The 25,567-nt window shown below is 44.1% G+C and overlaps 1 protein-coding gene across 1 annotated transcript; it reads right to left on the reverse strand.

The window, feature by feature from the left end:
- Window positions 1-10,097: 10,097 nt before the first annotated feature.
- Window positions 10,098-25,161, reverse strand: LOC119286511 (protein ZINC INDUCED FACILITATOR-LIKE 1-like). The gene is made up of 17 exons (XM_037565888.1): window positions 24,881-25,161; window positions 16,298-16,338; window positions 16,043-16,103; window positions 15,824-15,926; window positions 15,631-15,733; window positions 15,506-15,559; window positions 15,352-15,414; window positions 15,222-15,271; window positions 15,069-15,144; window positions 13,708-13,908; window positions 12,929-13,016; window positions 11,745-11,830; window positions 11,552-11,659; window positions 11,255-11,299; window positions 11,083-11,171; window positions 10,881-10,924; window positions 10,098-10,696 (listed from the first exon to the last, which is right to left on the reverse strand). Exons 1-17 carry the CDS (start codon window positions 25,077-25,079, stop codon window positions 10,593-10,595), a joined length of 1,515 nt encoding a protein of 504 aa, XP_037421785.1. The 5' UTR covers window positions 25,080-25,161; the 3' UTR covers window positions 10,098-10,592.
- Between the last annotated feature and the right edge of the window lie 406 nt (window positions 25,162-25,567).

Here is a 25,567-nt window from a genome sequence, read left to right on the forward strand (position 1 = left end):
AATTCCCTTTGTCAATCGGTACGTTACTTGCCCGAGACTCGATCGTCGGTATCCCAATACCTTGTTCAGTCTCGTTACCGGCAAGTCACTTTACTCGTACCGTAATGCATGATCCCGTGTCCAACACCTTGGTCACATTGAGCTCATTATGATGATGCATTACCGAGTGGGCCCAGAGATACCTCTCCGTCATACGGAGTGACAAATCCCAGTCTCGATCCGTGTCAACCCAACAGCTACTTTCGGAGATACCTGTAATGCACCTTTATAGTCACCCAGTTACGTTGTGACGTTTGATACACCCAAAGCACTCTTACGGTATCCGGGAGTTACACGATCTCATGGTCGAAGGAAGAGATACTTGACACTTGCAAAGCTCTAGCAAAACGAACTACACGATCTTTTATGCTATGCTTAGGATTGGGTCTTGTCCATCACATCATTCTCCTAATGATGTGATCCCGTTATCAACGACATCCAATGTCCATAGTCAGGAAACCATGACTATCTGTTGATCACAACGAGCTGGTCAACTAGAGGCTTACCAGGGACATAGTGTGGTCTAAGTATTCACACGTGTATTACGATTTCCGGATAATACAGTTATAGCATGAATAAAAGACAATTATCATGAACAATGAAATATAACAATACTTTTATTATTGCCTCTAGGGCATATTTCCAACAGTCTCCCACTTGCACTAGAGTCACCAATCTAGTTACATTGTGATGAATCTAACACCCATAGAGTTCTGGTGTTGATCATGTTTTGCACGCGAGAGAGGTTTAGTCAGCGGATCTGCGACATTCAGATCCGTGTGCACTTTGCAAATCTCTATGTCTCCATCTTGAACATTTTCACGGATGGAGTTGAAACGACGCTTGATGTGCCTGGTCTTCTTGTGAAACCTGGGCTCCTTTGCGAGGGCAATTGCTCCAGTGTTGTCACAAAAGAGTTTGATCGGCCCCGACCCATTGGGTATGACTCCTAGGTCGGTGATGAACTCCTTCACCCAAATCGCTTCATGTGCTGCCTCCGAGGCTGCCATGTACTCCGCTTCACACGTAGATCCCGCCACGACGCTCTGCTTGCAGCTGCATCAGCTTACTGCTCCACCATTCAACATATACACGTATCCGGTTTGTGACTTAGAGTCATCCAGATCTGAGTCGAAGCTAGCGTCGACGTAACCCTTTACGACGAGCTCTTCGTCTCCTCCATAAACGAGAAACATGTCCTTTGTCCTTTTCAGGTACTTCAGGATATTCTTGACCGCTGTCTAGTGTTCCTTGCCGGGATTACTTTGGTATCTTGCTACCAAACTTACGGCAAGGTTTACATCAGGTCTGGTACACAGCATGGCATACATAATAGATCCTATGGCTGAAGCATAGGGGATGACACTCATCTCTTCTTTATCTTTTGTCGTGGTCGGTGACTGAGCTGAGCTCAGTCTCATACCTTGTAACATAGGCAAGAACCCCTTCTTGGACTGATCCATTCTGAATCTCTTCAAAATCTTATCAAGGTATGTGCTTTGTGAAAGACCTATGAGGCGTCTCGATCTATCTCTATAGATCTTGATGCCTAATATATAAGCAGCTTCTCCAAGGTCCTTCATTGAAAAACACTTATTCAAGTAGGCCTTAATGCTGTCCAGAAATTCTATATTATTTCCCATCAGGAGTATGTCATCTACATATAATATGAGAAATGCTACAGAGCTCCCACTCACTTTCTTGTAAACGCAGGCTTCTCCATAAGTCTGCATAAACCCAAACGCTTTGATCATCTCATCAAAGCGAATGTTCCAACTCCGAGATGCTTGCACCAGTCCATAATGGATCGCTGGAGCTTGCATACTTTGTTAGCGTTCCGAGGATCGACAAAACCTTCCGGCTGCATCATATACAGTTCTTCCTTAAGATGCCCGTTAAGGAATGCTGTTTTGACGTCCATCTGCCATATCTCATAATCATAGTATGCGGCAATTGCTAACATGATTCGGACGGACTTTAGCTTCGCTACGGGAGAGAATGTCTCGTCGTAGTCAATCCCTTGAACCTGTCGATAACCCTTAGCGACAAGTCGAGCTTTATAGATGGTAACATTACCATCCGCGTCCGTCTTCTTCTTAAAGATCCATTTGTTTTCTATCGCTCGCCGATCATCGGGCAAGTCTGTCAAAGTCCATACTTTGTTTTCATACATGGATTCTATCTCGGATTTCATGGCTTCAAGCCATTTGTTGGAATCCGGGCCCGCCATTGCTTCTTCATAGTTCGAAGGTTCATTGTTGTCTAACAACATGATTTCCAGGACAGGGTTGCCGTACCACTCTGGTGCGGAACGTGTCCTTGTGGACCTACGAAGTTCAGCAGTAACTTGATCCGAAGTACCTTGATCATTATCATGGTTTTCCTCTTCAGTTGGTGTGGGCATCACAGGAACGGTTTCCTGTGCTGCGTCACTATCCCTCTCAAGAGGTAGTACTTCATCGAGTTCTACTTTTCTCCCACTTACTTCTTTCGAGAGAAACTCTTTTTCCAGAAAGCATCCGTTCTTGGCAACAAAGATCTTGCATTCGGATCTTAAGTAGAAGGTATACCCTACAGTTTCCTTAGGGTATCCTATGAATACGCATTTTTCCGACTTGGGTTCGAGCTTTTCAGGTTGAAGTTTCTTGACATAAGCTTCGCATCCCCAAACTTTTAGAAACGACAGCTTAGGTTTCTTTCCAAACCATAATTCATACGGTGTCGTCTCAACGGATTTAGACGGTGCCCTATTTAAAGTGAATGTAGCTGTCTCTAGAGTGTATCCCCAAAATGATAGCGGTAAATCGGTAAGAGACATCATAGACCGCACCATATCCAATAGAGTGCGATTACGACGTTCGGACACACCGTTTCGCTGAGGTGTTCCAGGCGGCGTGAGCTGTAAAAAGATTCCACATTTCTTTAAGTGTGTACCAAAATCGTGACTTAAGTATTCTCCTCCACGATCTGATCGTAAGAATTTTATCTTTCGGTCACGTTGATTCTCCACCTCATTCTGAAATTCCTTGAACTTTTCAAAGGTCTCAGACTTGTGTTTCATTAAGTAGACATACCCATATCTACTCAAGTCATCTGTGAGAGTGAGAACATAACGATATCCTCCGCGAGCCTCAACGCTCATTGGACCGCACACATCGGTATGTATGATTTCCAACAAGTTGGTTGCTCGCTCCATTGTTCCGGAGAACGGAGTCTTGGTCATTTTGCCCAAGAGGCATGGTTCGCACGTGTCAAACGATTCATAATCAAGAGACTCTAAAAGTCCATCGGCATGGAGCTTCTTCATGCGCTTGACACCAATGTGACCAAGGCGGCAGTGCCACAAGTATGTGGGACTATCGTTATCAACTTTAAATCTTTTGGCATCTACACTATGAACATGTGTAATATTACGCTCGAGATTCATTAAGAATAAACCATTGACCATCGGAGCATGACCACAAAACATATCTCTCATATAAATCGAACAACCATTATTCTCAGACTTAAATGAGTAGCCATCTCGTATTAAACGAGATCCTGATACAATGTTCATGCTCAAACTTGGCACTAAATAACAATTATTAAGGTTCAAAACTAATCCCGTAGGTAAATGTAGAGGCAGCATGCCGACGGCGATCACATCGACTCTGGAACCATTCCCGACGCGCATCGTCACCTCGTCCTTTGCCAGTCTCCGTTTATTCCGCAGCTCCTGCTGTGAGTTACAAATATGAGCAACGGCACCGGTATCAAATACCCAGGAGTTACTACGATTACTGGTAAGGTACACATCAATCACATGTATATCAAATATACCTTTGGTGTTGCCGGCCTTCTTATCCGCTAAGTATTTGGGGCAGTTCCGCTTCCAGTGACCCTTCCCCTTGCAATAAAAGCACTCAGTCTCAGGCTTGGGTCCATTCTTTGACTTCTTCCCGGTAACTGGCTTACCAGGCGCGGCAACATCTTTGCCGTCCTTCTTGAAGTTCTTCTTACCCTTGCCCTTCTTGAACTTAGTGGTCTTATTGACCATCAACACTTGATGTTCTTTCTTGATTTCAGCCTCTGCTGACTTCAGCATCGAGAACACTTCAGGAATGCTCTTTTCCATTCCCCGCATGTTGTAGTTCATCACAAAGCTCTTGTAGCTTGGTGGGAGCGACTGGAGGATTCTGTCAATGACCGCCTCATCTGGGAGGTTAATGTTCAGCTGGGTCATACGGTTGTGCAACCCAGACATCTTCAGGATGTGCTCACTGACAGAACTGTTTTCCTCCATCTTACAACTGTAGAACTTGTCGGAGACATCATATCTCTCGACCCGGGCATGAGCTTGAAAAACTAGTTTCAGCTCTTCGAACATCTCATATGCTCCGTGATGCTCAAAACGCTTTTGGAGCCCCGGTTCTAAGCTGTAAAGCATGCCGCACTGAACGAGGGAGTAATCATCAGCGCGAGACTGCCAAGCATTCATAATGTCTTGGTTCTCTGGGACGGGAGCGTCACCTAGCGGTCCTTCTAGGACATATTGTTTCCTGGCAGCTATGAGGATAATCCTCAGGTTCCGGACCCAGTCCGTATAGTTGCTGCCATCATCTTTCAGCTTGGTTTTCTCTAGGAACGCGTTGAAGTTCATGTTGACATTAGCGTTGGCCATTGATCTACAAGACATATTTGCAAAGGTTTTAGACTAAGTTCATGATAATAAAGTTCTAATCAAATTATGAACTCCCACTTAGATTAGACATCCCTTTAGTCATCTAAGTGTTACACGATCCGAGTCGACTAGGCCGTGTCCGATCATCACGTGAGACGGACTAGTCATCGTCGATGAACATTTTCATGTTGATCGTATCTTCCATACGACTCGTGTTCGACCTTTCGGTCTCCGTGTTCCGAGGCCATGTCTGCACATGCTAGGCTCGTCAAGTTAACCCTAAGTGTTTTCGCTGTGTAAAACTGTCTTACACCCGTTGTATGTGAACGTAAGAATCCATCACACCCGATCATCACGTGGTGCTTAGAAGCGACGAACTGTAGCAACGGTGCACAGTTAGGGGAGAACACTTCTTGAAATTTTATAAGGGATCATCTTATTTACTACCGACGTCCTAAGTAAACAAGATGCATAATACATAATAAACATCACATGCAATTATATAGTTGTGACATGATATGGCCAATATCATATAGCTCCATTGATCTTCATCTTCGGGGCTCCATGATCATCTTGTCACCGGCTTGACACCATGATCTCCATCATCATGATCTCCATCATCGTGTCTTCATGAAGTTGTCACGCCAACGACTACTTCTACTTCTATGACTAACGTTTAGCAATAAAGTAAAGTAGTTTACATGACGTTATTCAATGACACGCAGGTCATACAAAAAATAATGACAACTCCTATGGCTCCTGCCGGTTATCATACTCATCGACATGCAAGTCGTGAATCCTATTACAAAGAACATGATCTCATACATCACAATTCGTCATTCATCACAACTTCTGGCCATATCACATCACATGATCAATCGCTGCAAAAACAAGTTAGACGTCCTCTAATTGTTGTTGCATCTTTTACGTGGCTGCAATTGGGTTCTAGCAAGAACGTTTTCTTACCTACGAATCACCACAACGTGATTTTGTCAACTTCTATTTACCCTTCATAAGGGCCCTGTTCATCGATTCCGCTCCAACTAAGGTGGGAGAGACAGACACCCGCCAGCCATCTTATGCAACTAGTGCATGTCAATCGGTGGAACCGGTCTCACGTAAGCGTACGTGTAAGGTTGGTCCGGGCCGCTTCATCCCACAATACCGTTGAGCAAGAAAAGACTAGTAGAGGCAAGTAAGATGACAAAATCCACGCCCACAACAAAGTTGTGTTCTACTCGTGCAAAGAGAACTACGCATAGACCTAGCTCATGATGCCACTGTTGGGGAACGTTGCAGAAAATTAAAAATTTTCCTACGGTTTCACCAAGATCCATCTATGAGTTCATCTAAGCAACGAGTCTAGGGAGAGAGTTTGCATCTACATACCACTTGTAGATCGCGTGCGGAAGCTTGCAAGGTGATGATGTAGTCGTACTCGACGTGATCCAAATCACCGATGACCAGCGCCGAACGGACGGCACCTTCGCGTTCAACACACGTACGGGACGGGAGACGTCTCCTCCTTCTTGATCCAGCAAGGGGGAAGGAGAGGTTGATGAAGATCCAGCAGCACGACGGCGTGGTGGTGGATGCAGGGCGTCACAGCAGCAGGGCTTCGCCGAGACTACGAGGGAGAGACGTAACGAGGGGAGGTGGAGGCGCCAGGGGCTGGTGTATGAAGTCCCTCCTCTCCCCCACTATATATAGGGGTGCCAGGGGGGGCGCCGGCCCTAGTAGATGAGATCTACTAGGGGGGGCGGCGGCCTAGGGGAGGTTTCCCTCCCCCCCAAGGCACCTAGGGGTGCCTTCCACCACTAGGACTCCTCCTAGGGGGAAACCCTAGGCGCATGGGCCTATAGGGGCTGGTGCCCTTGGCCCATGATGGCCAAGGCGCACCCCCTACAGCCCATGTGCCCCCCCGGGACAGGTGGCCCCACCCGGTGGACCCCCGGGACCCTTCCGGTGGTCCCGGTACAATACCGATAACCCCGAAACTTGTCCCGATGCCCGAAATAGCACTTCCTATATATAATTCTTTACCTCCGGACCATTCCGGAACTCCTCGTGACGTCCGGGATCTCATCCGGGACTCCGAACAACATTCGGGTTTCTGCATATCCATATCTTCATAACCCTAGCGTCACCGAACCTTAAGTGTGTAGACCCTACGGGTTCGGGAGACATGCAGACATGACCGAGACGCTCTCAGTCAATAACCATCAGCGGGATCTGGATACCCATGATGGCTCCCACATGCTCCTTGATGTTGTTATCGGATGAACCACGATGTCGAGGATTCGATCAAACCCTGTATGCAATTCCCTTTGTCAATCGGTACGTTACTTGCCCGAGACTCGATCGTCGGTATCCCAATACCTTGTTCAGTCTCGTTACCGGCAAGTCACTTTACTCGTACCGTAATGCATGATCCCGTGTCCAACACCTTGGTCACATTGAGCTCATTATGATGATGCATTACCGAGTGGGCCCAGAGATACCTCTCCGTCATACGGAGTGACAAATCCCAGTCTCGATCCGTGTCAACCCAACAGCTACTTTCGGAGATACCTGTAATGCACCTTTATAGTCACCCAGTTACGTTGTGACGTTTGATACACCCAAAGCACTCTTACGGTATCCGGGAGTTACACGATCTCATGGTCGAAGGAAGAGATACTTGACACTTGCAAAGCTCTAGCAAAACGAACTACACGATCTTTTATGCTATGCTTAGGATTGGGTCTTGTCCATCACATCATTCTCCTAATGATGTGATCCCGTTATCAACGACATCCAATGTCCATAGTCAGGAAACCATGACTATCTGTTGATCACAACGAGCTGGTCAACTAGAGGCTTACCAGGGACATAGTGTGGTCTAAGTATTCACACGTGTATTACGATTTCCGGATAATACAGTTATAGCATGAATAAAAGACAATTATCATGAACAATGAAATATAATAATACTTTTATTATTGCCTCTATGGCATATTTCCAACAATTACACCACCCTTAGAGTATTTGGTTGTGCCTGTTGGCCTTATCTTCGTCTCTATAACACTCGAAAACTCATGTTTCGTTCTAAGCAATGTGTCTTTCTTGGATATAGTGCTCAACACAAGGGTGTTAAGTGTCTTGATGTTTCTTCTACATATCATGTGATGTTGTTTTCGATGAAACACAATTCCCCTTTGCAAAGCTTCATCCCAACGTCAGCGCCCTCATTCAAAAAGAGATCCTTCTTTTTCCTTCCCATATCTCCGACGTTGATCGTGTGGGTGATGATAATGTTGATGCTAACATATTGACTAATATATCTCCTATTATTGTACCCGAGTTTGATAATAAAGGAAGCAACCACACAGAAAATGGTGCATCAACTAGTGAAAATGCATCACACAATTCAGTTCAGGAGGTTTCTGTTGCAGAGACAGGATGTCCCTTGGGATCGGCACGTCTGACTGCCACAGACCCGACCGAACCCTCCTTGGGATCCGCGACCCGTTAGCTGGACAATGACCAACCGCCCTCCCCCGCTCCGTGCCTCTCCCCGTCCGCCACACCGGCTTGCGACTGGGCCTGCCGAGCCAGGTGAGGCGGCCCAATCCATGCCTCTCAACTAGGCAACCGTGCGCTATGCGCCAGCCCCGCTTGTATACGCTAGGCGGGCGCTGCGGCCCGTGCCTGCTGCGGGATCTTCTGCGGCGCTCTCTTCGTCTACACCCACCTTACCAGCCACAGAAGATCCGCGTGGTTTGAGCGGGCTCAATCTCTCGGGATCGGCTGGATCCTCTGCTCTGGCCGGTGCGCTAGCGCTAGGATCCTCTGTGCATGCGTCTTTGACGCCAACTCCACCGCGTACACGTCTCCAATCAGGAAAAAATCAACCAGTGAATTATAAAGTTAAATACAATTTAGCTGCTTCTGTTGCTTACACAGGTGAACCTCGTACTGTTCATGAGGCCCTTGCCAATCCCAAGTGGAAACAGGCCATGGATGATGACTTTCACGCTCTCCAGAAAAATAAAACGTGGCACCTCGTTCCTTCACACCCTGGTAAAAATGTTATTGATTGCAAATGGGTGTTTCGCATCAAACGAAGGTCAGATGGCACTATCGATCGTTACAAAGCACGTCTTCTTGCAAAAGGGTTCAAGCAAAGGTATGGTTTGGATTATGAGGATACGTTCAATCCTGTTGTTAAAGCTGCCACCATTCGTCTTGTTTTGTCCATAGGCTGGAGTCTTCGACGGCTAGATGTGTAGAATGCGTCTCTTCATGGTGTTCTGGAAGAGGAAGTGTATATGAAGCAACCTCATGGGTTTGAGGACAAGAATAATCCCTTTCATATATGCAGGTTTGATAAATCTCTCTATGGACTGAAGCAAGCTACTCGAGCATGGTACTCTCGTTTGAACATGAAGTTGCAAGCCCTTGGTTTTGTTCCCTTCAAGTTTGATACATCTTTGTTCATTTACAATAAGTCCAACACGATCATTTTTGTGCTTATTTATGTTGGTGATATCATTGTTACAAGTTCCTCTCCTGAAGCAGTCAAGGCTCTTTTGCAAGACTTGAACTCAGATTTTGCTCTTAAGGATCTAGGGGACTTGCACTTCTTCCTTGGGATTAAGGTCAAACGAAACAATGCAGGTGGTCTTCATCTTTCTCAAGAGAAATACGCAACTGATCTTTTGAGCAAGGCAGGGTTGCGAGGTTGTAAGCCCTCTCCAACACCACTCTCTAGCTCTGAATTTTTTTCTCTTGTAGAGGGTGACCCCTTGAGTCAAGAGGATGGCACCAAATACATAAGTTTGGTAGGAACACTCCAGTACTTGACACTTACCAGACCTGATATTTCCTTTGCAGTCAATAAAGTGTGTCAGTTTCTTCATGCACCTACTACAGCTCATTTGACTGCTGCCAAACGCATACTGAGGTATATTAAGAATACTTTGAGTGTTGGCCTGACTTTCAGCAAGTCATCATCTACCCTTGTTAGTGCCTTCTCTGACTCTGACTGGGCAGGGTGCTTGGATGATAGAAGGTCAACAGGTGGCTTCACCATTTTCTTTGGGCCCAATTTGATCTCATGGTGTGCAAAGAAACAACCAACAATATCATGGTCAAGTACTAAGGCAGAATACAAAGCATTGGCAAATGCAACAGCAGAAATTATTTGGGTAAAGTCAATAGTCAAGGAACTTGGAATATGTTACACACCAACTCCTTGTCTTCGGTGTGACAATCTTGGTGCCACATATCTCTGTGCCAATCCTGTGTTTCATGCAAGTACTAAACACATTGAAATTGACTATCACTTTGTCAGAGAAAGAGTTGCTAGAAAAGAGTTGGAGATTCGGTTTGTTTCCTCAAAAGAACAAGTTGCAGATGGCTTTACAAAAGCTTTGTCCACAAGACCGTTTGAAGAGTTTAAACATAATCTAGACTTGAGGAGTTTAGATTAAGGGAGGATGTTAAAGTATATGTTGGTTCGGTCATGAGGTGGACCGACCAGACTCTCCTTGATGTTCACGATAGGAATAGAGTTACTGGGGAGATCTTCTTGTTTAAATCTTTCCCAACCTCTTATCCTTTCTCCCTGTTAACCTCCCGTTGTAATCGTCTCTGGTTGTTGGGTTGTGCGCCACATCCTATAAACCCTACGAGGGACTCCTCCTCGACAGATCAATATAAACCATGCGGGCTCCTTGTCTAGGGGTTGAGACGCTTTACCCATTGCTTAACAATGTTACATACAAAATACAGGTAGTACTTAATCACCTCTATCCTGGTTCAAGGGCGCCTTAAGCGTTGCGGGTGCGGGACCCATGAGTAATCAACATCTGAGTTATAATCCAAAACTTCTAGAATAATAACTGAAAAGCTAGTTTCTATCATACTGCTCTGGCACGGCGAGGAAGGGTTTGAACGTGAGGACAAGTCCAAGGAGCTCTATCATGTTCAGCAGAAAGAACACCATATGATCACCTGTATGAGACGAAAGTGGAGAAAAATTATACAGCAGTAAAAACCTCGCAAGATCTATCAAGTCTCAACTAGTTAAAATGTTAAAAATAATATCTAAAGCAGACCGAGGATCGAAGAATAGCTGCATTTGGCAATAAAATGTATGTTATGTGAAATTTCCTCAAAAAAGGATAACAATGTTTACCTGGAAGGATGAAAGTATGTTGGCGTTTCTGCGCCCATGAGAACCTGCATACATTAAAGACATGTGAACTTCTGAGCTTCAAATACATTCAGTTTAAATGTGGTTGCCAAAGTACTAGCAGTGTGAGCTAGTATTAAAGTTTAATTTGCCTTGTAACATATAAAATATTTTTTAGAAGCAATGAGGAACAAAGAATACTCACACAATGCCGGCGCCTGCAGGAGCAACTGCCTTGAAAAGGGACATTGCAGTCATGGCTAATCCATTGGCTGCTCCTCTTTGGTCCTGAGACTGTTAGTAATTGCATGGTCATTAGTGCGACAGATATCTAATATAAAATGCATTGAATCGAGATTAATCTATGGTTTCCATACCACAGCGTTGTTTTGAAGGATGAAGATGCTTGTAATGATGGTAGCCTGTTATAGTAATCATGAGGAACATTATTAACATGAGATAACTTTTAGTGACCGCCGGACAAATAATACACATTATCTGGTTTTCTCATCTTAAAATAAAAAATGTTACAAGCCACAAACATGTACTACTCGTAAGAGGCGACCAAGCACTAATGTAGAATTTTCACATTTATATAGTTGCCATCTACTCAGTCAATTCTGAAACTTAATGTAGTAATAAGGATTTTGAAGTGAGATAAAAGGAATACTCACAGAAATATTATTTTTTAAGACTGATGCAATAGTCAGAATGATTGATAATGCAGCTCCTGAGAGGTATGTCATATAGGGATAGGTGAATAGAATAGGTATGCACAGAGCCTGCAAGGTCAATCACAATAGTCAATATATGCAGTCAGAGGATAGGAGAACTTCAGCAATTAAACAATAGAAGTTTTTTACTCACGGCTGCGATTTGACAACATTTGATCGGTCCAAGAACTTTATTGATGCGTGGGTATATGAACATTTGATACACAAGCAAACTGCCACCTGAAATGGACGTACGATACTGACAGTGTTGTTATCACAGAAGGCTGGCTCTACTGAAAAGGAAAGTTAATACCAAGGAATATGCTTGAGGAAAAGAACTTAAAGATAGATGCTACTAAGTGTGTACTATGTTAGTGAAATATGGTTGATAATGCATCCAATTTTAATGTACTTCGAGCCCCTTGCCATTGCGGCACTGCCACATCAGAGATTGTATGTTTTCGACGGCTCTTGGGTTGCTTCGTGTTCCATGTGATGTTTCACATCTCTCCTTTGTGATAGCAATGATTCTATTCAGATTGCCAATGATCCAGTTAAGCATGAGCTAGCCAAGCATATTGGCATGGAAGCATTGTTCATGCACTCTCACTGCCAACAGTCAACTATTCGTTTCATTGTTTGCAATATGTCCCAACCAACATAGATTCAACTGCCGGATTTCTTCACCAAGCCCCAAACTAGAGAACAATATCGGCTTCATGTTCTCAAACTCAATGTTTCAGATCCACCTAGAGCTTGATGGGGGTGTTAAGAGTATTACTCTTGTATATCATGTATACGTTAGTTTTAGGCGCAGAGTAACCCATGAGGCCTATGATGTATCTATCTCTCTATCTCTCACTACAATAGAGAAAATCGATTTGTCCATTTCCTATTTTGTCTAACGGTTAAAGCTCACGTTGGGCCCAAATTATTATACTTTTAATTGAGTTGATTACTCTCGGCTGCTAGAACATTTGAACAAACGATGAGAAGATTCCATCATTAACACAGATGGAAATGGCTACCATTAGCAGACTTTTTTCGAAAAGGTGGTTGAACTCCTAGCCTCTGCATCAAGCAATGCACACAGCCATATTATTATAAGCGAGGTTGAACCTAAGATGGAAATGACTACCATTTGCAGACTTGAAAGGAAGAATTCCTAAATAAAGAGTTGACCATGTCCTAAATAAAGGTGAAAACTGAAAAGCAAAATAAAGATACGCGATTATTTTGTACTTTAGTTACTGAATATTAATATACACCACAGTGGAGTTCTTCCATACTGTTCCCATAAGAAAATAGATACTTGTCAAAGCACAAACAAAATAATACCTGTTATTCCGAGCGTTTGGCCCACATCTTGGGACCATAAACCTAGTCCACCATACTTCTTGTCACTTTCAGCCCATAGAGAGAACACCTGAAGTTGATTTCAAATACCATGGTTTCTCAAAAACAAGCTGGAGTTTATTTGAAATAGGTTGTGTAATAGCTATCAGAAAACTAGAAAAAAAAACTGTGTTAGCAACCAAATATATGATGGTACGAGAAATCCAAGTCATATGTTAGCACAGAGGTTGAACAAGTAAAATACTCTAGAGCGCATGTATGAATTGGAGCAACTATACACTCAAATTCTCTCTTATGATTGTCCCAAGTAATTACCATCATCTACACTAACATTGAACTACTAATACATTCTTTCTGAAGTTACAAGTTACTTTGTGGTAAGCAAGTTTTTAATGTTAGGGCATCACTAACTGTAAAAAACATTAATTTGCCGTTGCAAGTTGTATGTTTTATTGTACTTAAGATCATACCTATGGTGCATATTACACTCAAAAAATTGTGTTAAACATCAAATATCACGTCTCTTATAAAATTGTTCAAGGGCTCAGCTCAGTGTAAACCAAGAAAAAGTTAACATTTGACATTCACAGATATAGCTACCGTACACACATAGATATACTACAGAGAGCACATTGATTCTGCTCCTACTAATTATTCTCGTTTTCTACCATTCACCACAAGTTTATTTAAAGCACAAAAGGTTGTATGCTTTTCTCTTGGAAAACTTCAATTCCATGAACTAAATAAATAGAAAATAATACCTCTGTATAAGCCATGTCATGATAGGAGAAGATACAATAAACAATTATGGAAGACATCAATGGCCAATTCTTGAATAAGCTCTTCTTGGTATCTACACTGTCACTTTCTTCGACCTTTTCTTGCGGATCAATCAGATGGGCCTCCAAAGCATCAACACTTTGTTTGCCATTTTCACTGGCCTTATGCTTGTGTAATGTTTCCTGAAATATGTCTCAAGATATATTACAACAAACGGGGGAATAATCAACATTAACTACGAAGAGCATCATCTTTTCTACAGTATATGGAAAGTTAAGGTTCCCTTGCGTATTTATAATTTTTATGTGGTTTGTTCACAAGCAAGTGATCCTCACCAAAGATAATTTACTAAAGCGACGTTGAGTAGGCAGTGCACGATGTTGTTTTTGTGATCATGATGAAACAATACAACACCTATTCACAGATTGCCCTCTCGCGAAATTACTTTGGCGAACGATTCATATAGCCTTTAACATTATTCCTCCAGTTAGCATTGAATCGTTATTTGGGACGTGGTTAGCTGGAGTAGACCATATTACTGCGTCTCGTATTCGGATTGAAATATGGGCGCTTATTTGGGCTACATGAAACTGTAGGAACGACATGATTTTTAACAGACAACACATCTTAAAGTTTCTGTAGGTCATTTTCAGGGCTACGGATCCGTACGTGGTCCTTACTCACACCTACAAACTCCAGGGAGTCTTCGGTTACTGGGTGCAACCAGTGGGAGATGGTAGCACGGGCTATATTCAACCGGCTTGGATGGGGGCCTCATAATACGATAGGAGTTTAGGGATCTTGTCCTATTATACATACCGGTTGTGGTATTGAGTTCTATTTTTCTTTTTTGCTCCGCTTGCGAGCTGTAATGAATCTAAGACCTTGTGCTTTTTTGAGACTTTTAACAAGATGGTGCATGCATCGCTTAGATGCAGAGGCCGGGGGCAAGCCTCCTTTTCCAAAAAAAAATATTTTTTCTACAGTATCATGTCAGATTCAATGTACTATTTAGTCCTGCCACTAGTTACTGAAAGGAAAGAACAGAAAAGAGTCGCGGACTTGGTTGTAGAACCACATTCAGAAAATGTTGAAGGTCAATTATATTATATATGGCCTTTGAACAAGACATTTGAAAATATTTGGTTCTGGGATTGCCAAGAAAAGTATGTGAAGAAGGTACATCAAGACTTATAAATATAGAATATCTGTGTTCATGCCGACAATATAAGGTTTCCTGCAGGCCACATGAAGTGGCGAAAACATAGCAAACGTAATTACGAAGGTGCAATTAGACTGACTGCATAACCAAGGAAGCTAACACCATTTGAATATCACATACCGGCATCCATAGACAGCCTGTCAGAACAACGGCAGCAAAGACTGATGTGCATAAGCATGGTAAGAAGTACGGGAACCTGACAAGTTTCACCAAAAGTAAGTATCTGCAGAACAATTATCTAGGATAATCTAATTTAGCAACACAAAAGGATACCTTCCAAAGAGTGAGTCAGGCGAAAAGATATTTGGATATTTTTCTGCAGGCTGCCATAAAAACAACCAGGTTAGTATACTAATAGGATGACAGTTAAGTATATCATGAAGTTAAATTTTCTATTTCATACCAGTGCAAGGTAGCCTCCAAGAGCAGGACCAATGATGAGACCTATTGCCCATGATGTGCTAACCTGAATTGCAATAAAGTGACAGAAAAACTAAAAGTACTGAAAGTAGATATGTTATAACTTATAAGTGCATGGGTACACATGACTATCTTACAAGTGATAGTGCTAGAGCTTCATGTTCGGGTCGGCAAACTTCAATAGAATAAGCCTGCAAAAATCAGGCACAAATTCGTAAGGCATACACAATCTGACATAAAAAGTGTTTGAAATTCGACATACCTTTATGGGTCCGAGTAAGCCATTCAAAGCACCCATGAGAAACCTTGTAGCTATCGCCATCCAATAGGTGACACTAAGCCCAAACAAAGTATTAAATACTACCCTGAGATGTTAACAAGAATCAACTTAGAGACCCAACTAATAAAATAGGAGTTGAAATAGAGGAGTAAATAAGAGGCTAAATGTTACAAACACGGAGAAAACGCTGAACAGAATAACTGGTTTTCTGCCAATACGGTCTGCTGCTATTCCCCAAATAGTTGCAGTCAAAAATCTTCCGAACATAAAAGAAGCGCCTGAAATTTTCCAATGAAAACAAAAACTGTCACATTTAGTAATCATGCAGTTTAATCATTGAATCATGCGGCTCAAGTAATTAATCATCCAATCAGAACTTGTTAAGAGAATTCACCTACAAACCCAGCATAGAACCCAATGTCTTCTGTTCTTTTTGCAACATGCAAGTCTCTTATCTGTAAAGAAGTAGGAGATAGTATGAAAAATATTATTATTTAGCAACAGATACATCAGAGATGGGTATATGCATGGATAAGAAAATATAAGTGAAACAAAGTGAAATGTTCAAAAAAAAAGCAAGAGTGCTATTTCTTCCTAAACAGTGGCCATGTAAGTATCAAACCAAAACAAGTTGGATAATAATACATACCATGAAGTACAAGTAGGGGAACAGTGAAGATATTGGTAAAGCTGGAAAAGCCAGAGGAAATATTAGAACCAGAAATTATGTCCACAAAGAACAGTACAATCACGTAGATGGTTACGTTTATTCCTTTTTTCCACAAAGGACATCTCATTCCCTATGATTTTTCTACCCTATGAACCAAAGAAAATTCATTGGAATGAGATGACATGTATTCAAATCCTATGAATAGACATAGGACAGAAGATGTCCTTTGGTTCACATCATAGGATTTTCCATTGAGTCTAGGCTAATGTTTATTTTCCTACGAAATCTGAAGGACATGAAGAATTCCTCCATAGGTTATTCCTACATAAAAACCAAAGGACTCTAAAGAAATGTTTCCTATAAAAATCCTATCATATGAAACTCTTACAAAATTCCTCCAAACCAAAGGAGGCCTAACATAGTTAGTTCTGCAATGTTGACTTTGTACTACTACTTGATAGACATATTCCATGGTAGTCAATAAAATTCAGGTAAAAACAGTTAAGCAAAACCGAACCATTCCAGTAGTGTAAAAGACCTCATACAGTTTTTCATTATTACGGGCTTGTTTGGTTGGAGGCCTAGCAAAGATTTACCTGGCCTGAACGGTGCTTGAGAACAATCTGGATGTTTTTTTAACACAGTACAAACGCCAGAAATCCTGAAATAAATCCAAGAATAATGCGAGCACCAGGACTTAAACCCTGGTGGGCTAGGGATACCACTGCCCCTCTAACCATCCAACCACAGATTGGTTCGTACTTCTTATTTGTTGTTGTCTGATAAAGTTACATGTAATCTTTTTGTAGACTGACAAAGCAATTAATTGCTAGCCAGGCTCAGGACATGTGTCAAACACACCAACTCGGGCTAGCCTGACCAAGCATCATTTTTCACTTTCCCAGGCTGAAGCCAGGCTCCTTTTTTACCCAGGCGTGGAGTCGTGGATTCCAACCAAACTAGCTCAACATATTTTCACATATAGGGAACAGGTGGTACTGACGAACTAGGGTATTCCTCCCGCGCCATTGTTGGCAAACAAGTATCCAACCAACCGATTCATCCTCACCATCCTCACTAACCACGCCAGGACCGAGATCAATGGCAGCCCAATGCCACCTTTATCCGCCCCGATTGTTCCTCAAGAACCGGACCCTACCGAACGGAATGGTAAAATGCGGAAGCAAAATGGACTTCACTCTGTTAACCACCCAGGTCCGTGGAATTTCCCCCTGCGTGCGCAGACATTGTCCATGAAGAGGACAAGGAGGAGGAAGGAAGCCAACGAATTAGTGAGCATCTGAAATCGACCGCGTCGTTCCAAGCGGAAACCTTCTAGGCGGCACTGCATCTTTGTTGGGATACCAAATATAGCGCCAACTCAAACCGCTGCCATGGAAGCCAACGCAGATGACATCAAAGTGAGAAACGCTGCCATGGCAGCCACTAGGACAAACCGTGAAGGGAGGTGCGTCATCTGAAGGCCGTCTCGGCTGGTGCAACCCATTAGGAAATACAGGGGTCCAACTGGGTCAACTACGCCAAGACTCGGGCTAACACGTCATTTGCAACTACTTAAGGAGAAGAGGAGTGAACGGAAAAGGCACTAGTGGATCAGGCTTGGATTGCAACGGCTTTTCTCTTTTATTTTCCTTTCTCCTTTCTCAAGAACTACCTACCAAATCATGTGATCCGTATGAACCGTAGAAAGTGTATCTATGAGTGAATAGATCAAGTGGTACATAACCTCGTGGTATCAGAGACCACTTACCACCCTTCCTCTCCTCCCTAGATCATCATGGACACCTAATGAGTCCAATTTATGTGATAATTTTGCTAGATATTTTGTGCCTACATGTAGGCTTTGTCAAATTTTACCGTGTTCACACACCTCTTTTTATTGATAATCTCTCAGGTAATGTTTTTTGGACCACTTAGCATAATATGGAGGAGATCCCCAAAAATGGTACTGAAATCACGTATTTAAAGTGATAATCAACTACCATAAATGAATCAAGTAAGGAGACCAAAGAAGGAGTAACCACTGCACCTCTAGAGCAAAGGACGGCGTTCCATGCGACGCACCTGCTCGCATGAGTGGTCGTATGAGGTGCCAGCGCTGCTGCCTGGTCGACTACTTCCACCCCATGAAATTGGATCAGGGATCAGACGCCCAGAGAGATCAGAAACTTGTCCAGAAGGCAGAACCCTAGCCTCCGGAGATCATCCGGAGGAGGGATTGGCAAGGAGAAGAGGGTCATCTTCTCATCAAGCACAAGGGGACTACAACATCATCACCACTATCATCGTCATCAACATCATCACCACTGTCATTGCCATCATCATCCACATCCTTATGATTGTAACATCAGGAACCCTAGTGGATCATCATGTGTGTTATTTGTATCATCAACCCATGTTTGTCATCACCTTTGTCATGATGTTTGTTGTCTCCATGTGTGGTTAGACCCCTAGTTCTCGGGGATCTGGATGAACCTTGGTATGTGTAGGATCTGAATCGTTATTTTGGATATGAGATCCTCTGTTGAATGCTTAGTTTAATAACTTCATTATTGTTGTGAAGGGGCCCCACTCGGCATTTTTGCCTTATGGCCACAAAGTATATCACTGTCGTTGTAAAGGGCTAGGATGTGAAGGTAATTCGAGGTGACAGTAAAAACCTTTGCTCCTAACCTTTGCAATTGACAAGGGAGTTACGGAGAACCCTTAGAGAGGTTATGTCCATAGGGTAAACCCTTAATTTATAATGAGTTGTAACCCTATGGGGGAGACTATGATGGTGGTGTATGTGGCATGAAGTCTACCTCGAGTAGAATGTGTTCTGTGGCCGGCTCCACCCAGCATAATCGTCAAGAGGCTGAAGTATCCATACTATACTATGCCCATGCATAGGTGCACTAGAAACATATCAATGGGGATTTCGGACTTCCTGGGAACACCGTACTACTCTGTTGTTCCATCAATCACTCTAGATACTGTTCTTTATTTACTTTTATGTTATTTACTTTAAAGTTTTTTCCACTACTCAATTACAATTTATTTCCTCCCTCACTTTGCTTGAATTCCACAATTATCTGCAGGCATAAAATACATAATTCACTACAAGAGTTAAAAGTTTGATTTCCGTGCTCCCTATGGGATCAATACTCTTACTTCGAAAAAGTTACAACTAAATCCTGTGCACTTGCAGGCCATCAACATCCGATGATGTGTCCACACCCCCCAGATCCTCATCGGCACCATGGGTCCAGCTCTGAAGGTCTACCTCGACAAGCTTCACTAGGATTCCATGGAGGACACTACCAACATCATGAAGCAGCTCAATGCGCAAGCATCCCAACTCCGCAACCAGTCGTTGCAGATCGACGATCTGCATCACAAGAAGCCAGATCTGGAAGCTCGCTTCGCCAAGCTCGGGGTCATCGGTTGCTTTAGGCGACGACTCTAGGAGTGCCCCATCCTCGTTGAGTGGAATGACAACACCGCATCCGCCGCTCACCGTGCGGGAGGCATTCCACACATAAATCATCCACGATGAGAAACATCTCACCGGGGACTTCCGTTGGTGACCCCAGTGTCACCGACGGCACTCCCGGTCATGGGTATGCATCCACAACCCATCTCTCCTCTGTTCTCGCCGCCATAGGCCAGCCACCACCCTCCATGAGCATCCCCGTCTTCACTGGTGATAACCCGCAGCTCTGGAAAACACTATCCAAACAATATTTCCAAATGTGTCGTCACCGGTGATAATCCACAACTCTGGAAAACACCATGCGAACAATATTTCCAAATGTTCATAGTGCACAAATCCTACTGGGTACCTATGGTTGTTCTGAATTTTTTTGGGCCTCCTGGTATCAGGCTTCAGTCCGTACAGAAACACATAGCCGATTTCATCGAGCCTTTCGAAACTCTGATGAACCACCTGATATCTTGTTCTAAGTGTACTCACCCATATATACTTTTTCCTCACTCGCTTTGTGGAGGGCCTTCAATCGGATATCCAGGCGGTGGTCTTGGTGCAACGGCCACCGAATCTTGACGCCGCATGCTCGATTTCCCTACTTCAGGAGGAAGTGGCCAATAACGAACCTGCGCATGCCATGTACCAAGCACATCATCTGCATTCAAGTGCGATGGCACGCAACAGTGTACCCTAGTTCTTTCCACAACTAACAACACCTGCACCGATTGTTGAAGACCGTCGTCGCACTAACGTCACTCGTGCTAGCACGGACAACGGCAACAAGATTGCATCTCTCGCAACTTCCATCAAGCCGAAGGGCCTTCATTTGAAATGCGGCGAACGATGGGGAAAAGACCACACCTGCCATCCTACAATCCATATGCACATCATGGAGGAGCTGCTTGCAATGTCCAGTCATGAAGAGACTCTCGGAGAAACACCACCTACATCGCCTTCCAGCGATGAATAAAATTTGTGCACAGTTTCGCGCCAAGCGATGGATGGCTCCTCTGATCTGGGCGTTCTCCAATTGCATGTCTGGATCCGGGGTCATGAAGTGCTTCTCCTGGTGGATTCAGGAAGCTCAACATCCTTTATTGACAGTAAGTTGGTAGCTAAGCTTCAGGGGGTCACACCTTTGCAAAATGCATGTCAAGTAAAAGTTGCAGACGGAGCAATTCTTGAGTGTACCACATACATACCTGCTGTTCTTCGAACACATAAGGGCAGGAGTTTGTCACTGATTTCAAGATCATCTCACTGGAAGCATATGGCATGATCATAGGCATGGATTGGTTACTGTTGGAATCATTGCATGGAAAACAAAAAAATTCTACGCACACGCAATAATCTATTCATGGAGATGCATAGCAACGAGAGGAAGAGTGTGTCTACGTACCCATATAGACCGTAAGCGGAAGCGTTTCACAACGCGGTTGATGTACTCGAACTTCTTCTCACGTCAACCGATCAAGTACCAAATGCGTGGTACCTCCGTGTTCTATACACGTTCAGCTCGGTGACATCCTCTGTCTTCTTGATCCAGCAAGACGGTGAGGTAGTAGATGAGTTCCGTCAGCACGACGGCGTGGTGACGGTGATGGTGAAGTAATCTCCGCAGGGCTTCGCCTAAGCACTATGAAAATATGACCGGAAGTGTAAACGGTGGAGGGGGCGCCGCACACGGCTAACAATTGATCTGGTGTTACTAGGCGTCCCCCTCCCACATATATATAGGTGGAAGGAAGGTTCCTTTCCTTTCCCCCTTTCCTTCTCCTCCTAGGCCGGCCCATATGGGAGGCGCACCAGCCCCTTGTGGCTGGTGTGTTTCCCCTCTTGGCCCATAAGGCCCATATCTTTTGCCGGGGGTGCCCGAAACCCCTTCCGGTGACCCGATAAGTATCTGGTACCCCCGAAACACTTCAGATGTTCGAATACCATCGTCCTATATATATCAATCTTTACCTCTTGACCATTTCAAGACTCCACGTCGTGTCTGTAATCTCATCCGGGACTCCGAACTGGTTTATGTCCACTTCTGAGCCTAGGCTCAACTGCACCCGCGCTGGCAAAAAAATTCAAAACAAATACTAAAAAAATCCAATTTTTTGGGTGGCAGATAATTTGATGCGTGAGGTTCGCTTTAATTTTTAAATCATTTGAACATCTGAGCAGCTCTCCGCAAAAAAAGCCAATTCGAGGTCTGTAAAAATGTTAACTATTCACGCTTCTGACCCGATTTGTCTTTGTTGCTCAGATATCCAAATGATCTAAAAAATAGAGCGAACCTCATGCATCAAATTATCTACCACATAAAAAAAATTGGAATTTTTTGAACTTGTTTTGATTTTTTTCCTGACCGGATACAGATGAGTCTGGGCAACGAAACGTGCACTCACAATCTTCTTCCTTCATGTCTCATCTCAAGATTCTCTTTATACGGTAAGCTCTAACGCCATTATCAGGACCGGTCGCGAACGCGAGATCTGCGCAGGGGCCTGCAACCACGTTATGATCGGATGGGCGGAGTGACATCGTGCACTAAAGATATCTTTATTCACGTACGTGTCGAACAAAACCCGTTTCTTTTTATGTATGAGAGAAGTTATTCACAGTCGGTGAAGGGAGAAGAAATGGAGTATATACGAAAGACGATTTAGGGCTCAAGTCACGAAAGCACAACATCATCTTCAACCAAACCCCACAACCATCTTCGTGTGTCCGAGCGGGTAACCGGGCAATACCCGGACAAAAAAAATCTCCAATGATGCTTCCGGTACCTAATCCATTTGTTCCGACTGTCCAGCAGCCCCCAAAGCCGGTCTATATGTGGGCCGGAATTGGGGCCGTCTAGACCCGTCTGCCACATCGAACACAGCACATCAGAAACACTCCAAATCCTCTCGAATCGACCCTTAGCCCCTTGCCCTAGGCATGCCCTCTTTCTTTCTGTTATGGTTGTGTCCATGCCGCGCCCTCCCCATCTTGCCCCCACCTGGAGGGTCGTGGTCCAGGCGGACAAATGGGAAGGGGGAAATGAGGGGACGTTGTTGCTCGGGCGAACAAATGAGGCTCGGTCATCTCTTGTCCGTGAACACGTCTGGAAATATCCGCAAACATATCGAGGGCCCAATTAGCCACTACAACTAGGGATGCTCTAATTGCCAAAATGCATTTTTTAATAATATATACGGTTCACAATAGAATTTCTTCTGTTCATATTGCTCGTTTTGGTGTTGCATCCTACCGTGTCTTGCACGGTCGCACGTGCGTTTGGAACCTGTAAAACTGCTGCTTTTGCCGCTGTGCGGCTTAAAGAAATGTTCAGGTGGGTTGTTTTTCCTCGGCAATCTTTTAAAATGTCCCAGGGATTTTTTTTTTGATTGGTGTCATTGTAGTGCTCATCTACTAAAAATATAATAAAGTTGGAAGAGTGCTGCAATGACTTGGAAGCACCATAGCGATAGAATATGTTCTCGATAGACTTGATAAAGATATCTTACGATGCAAATGGCACCCTTTAGATGCTATTCTGTGCTGCCATTGCATAACTGGGTAACCAAAAGGTTAAATGAAAAATAGAGAATTGTATTGATATTGATTTTTTTTCTTGATAAATGTCGATTTTATTAACTTCAGAAATGTTAACGCCCACACGTGTGGGCGTTTGCATCTCGCCCACACGCGTGGATCCGCGTCCGTTTGTGAGCGCATGAATCTTGGCATGTTTGTAGTGCCACGTAGGACTGGTCTGATGCGTGTGCGTTTAGCCGGTCGCCCACACGGCCGTTTCACCACACAGGAGGGGCTGGTGTGTGGGCGTTCAGCAGTTCGCCCACACGCCACTTTGCACGCACACACAAGGGCTAGTGTGTGGGCATTTGACATCTTGCCCACACGCCCTTCTCCTCTCCCACACCCAAGCTGCTAGTTGCCATGTATTTTTGCACTGCACATGGCAACTGCCTCTAGTGTGCTTTTATAAGCAGGTGGCAACTCTCTTTTTTACCCGAGTTTGCCATGTGTTTTGCAGGGTACACGACAACTGCCCAGTGTGCACGTAAGCAGATGGCAACTCTCTTTTACCGAGTTATCATATGTTTTTGCATGGTACATGGCAACTGCCCTAACGTGCATGTACATGGCAACTGCCCTAACGTGCACGTAAGCAGATGGTAACTCTTCCTTTTTACATGGCAACTGCCCTAGCATGCTTGTGAGCACATGGCAACTCTCTCAACTGCCTAGTGTTAGTATGTGACAACTCCTAAAGTTATGAAATCATGGCAACTACATTAGATCAGATCATACATGGCAACTGCAGTTGAACAACCATGGCAACTGCAGTTGTCCGACATGGCGACCGTAGTTCAGCGACATGGCAACTGCAATTAAACGAACATGGACGAGGGTCTGGACTATGGCAACTGCGGGCACGCGGTGACCGTCACGCGTGGCGTGCGGGGCCAGGAGGTACGAGGCCTGACATACGGGCGTGTGGGCGTTATCAACTTCGCCCACACACACGCGTGTGAGAGGGATCGAGAGGAAAAAAAAGAGGCGTGTGGGCGCTAATTGTTTTGCTCACACGTAAGTGTGTGGGCTGTTCCTCTTATACACCACACAAAATGTGTGGGTGAACTCTCTAACGCCCACACGTGTGGCACTTATCGGCGTCCATTAACTTTCATATTCTGAATCCCAAGTAGAAGCAGTTAGGTTCACCAACCTACCGTTGTATACTACTCGATCTGTTTAGAAATATAAGATGTTTTAATATTTTCGTGAATCAAATGTACATAGTCACGTTTTAATGTGTTTATTTATTCATTTTAATCTGAAAGAAGTTTATATTAAAATATTCAAAATATCTTATACTGTTAATAAGGGTATGGGCTACCAGTTCATGTATATGCAGCCGCGCGCGATAGATTAATGGATGAATGCTGGATATATTTCGGAATCAAATCAATCAAATAATCAGAAGAGGTACTTTGCATCAACGAATCAAGGTGCAGACGGGGATCTAAACTAGCGATGTTGATCGATGGAGTCGTAGTAGTAGCACTCACCGGTGCTTAGGGTGATGACCCATACGTACAGGAAGCTGCTGTAGGGGATGCCCGGGTTCTCGGCCTTCCTCCGGTCAATCGCGCACCCGGGGCACCCCTCCACGTACAACACGCCGCCGGCCTTCTTCTCCAGCAACGGCACTGACGACTCTGCTGCCGCCTCATGCTGTCGCAGCCCGTCGTGATATTGCTCCTCCATATTCACGATGCTCACTGGCCGCCGTGTAGTGATGCAAGGGCAAGGGCTACCTACCAGCTGCCTCTCCTAGGGGCCGGCGGGGGACTAGTTCTCTCGTCGCAGTGCTGGGAACCCAACACTGGTTTCTTATATAAACTGCACGTGCTCGGGGTGGGTGGGAAAGAGGTTGGTTGATGTTTGTTTTTTGGGGGATTTCCTTTCTAGGTTAAAGAAGGTTGATTGACGTTTCCATAACTAGCGTGACATCATTTCCAAAAATCTTTGAACAATCATGGGGGAGAGTCCACCCATGAATGCATTACTCAAAAGGACCACGAGTGGCGAGATTAAAAGGTTGTGTAGTGCTTGGAGAGAGGTATTGGTGTTATGACAAGGCGTCCACCTTCTGATGTTTTACCCTAAGGCGATCAGTTCAGAGAGTGAAGTCGGAAATAACGTTCCTAATGATTACAATGAGTGCGTAGAACTGGTTCTAAAAACGTGGGTGT

This window comes from Triticum dicoccoides, chromosome 4A (assembly GCF_002162155.2).
Source record: "Triticum dicoccoides isolate Atlit2015 ecotype Zavitan chromosome 4A, WEW_v2.0, whole genome shotgun sequence".
Taxonomy (NCBI): Eukaryota; Viridiplantae; Streptophyta; class Magnoliopsida; order Poales; family Poaceae; genus Triticum; species Triticum dicoccoides.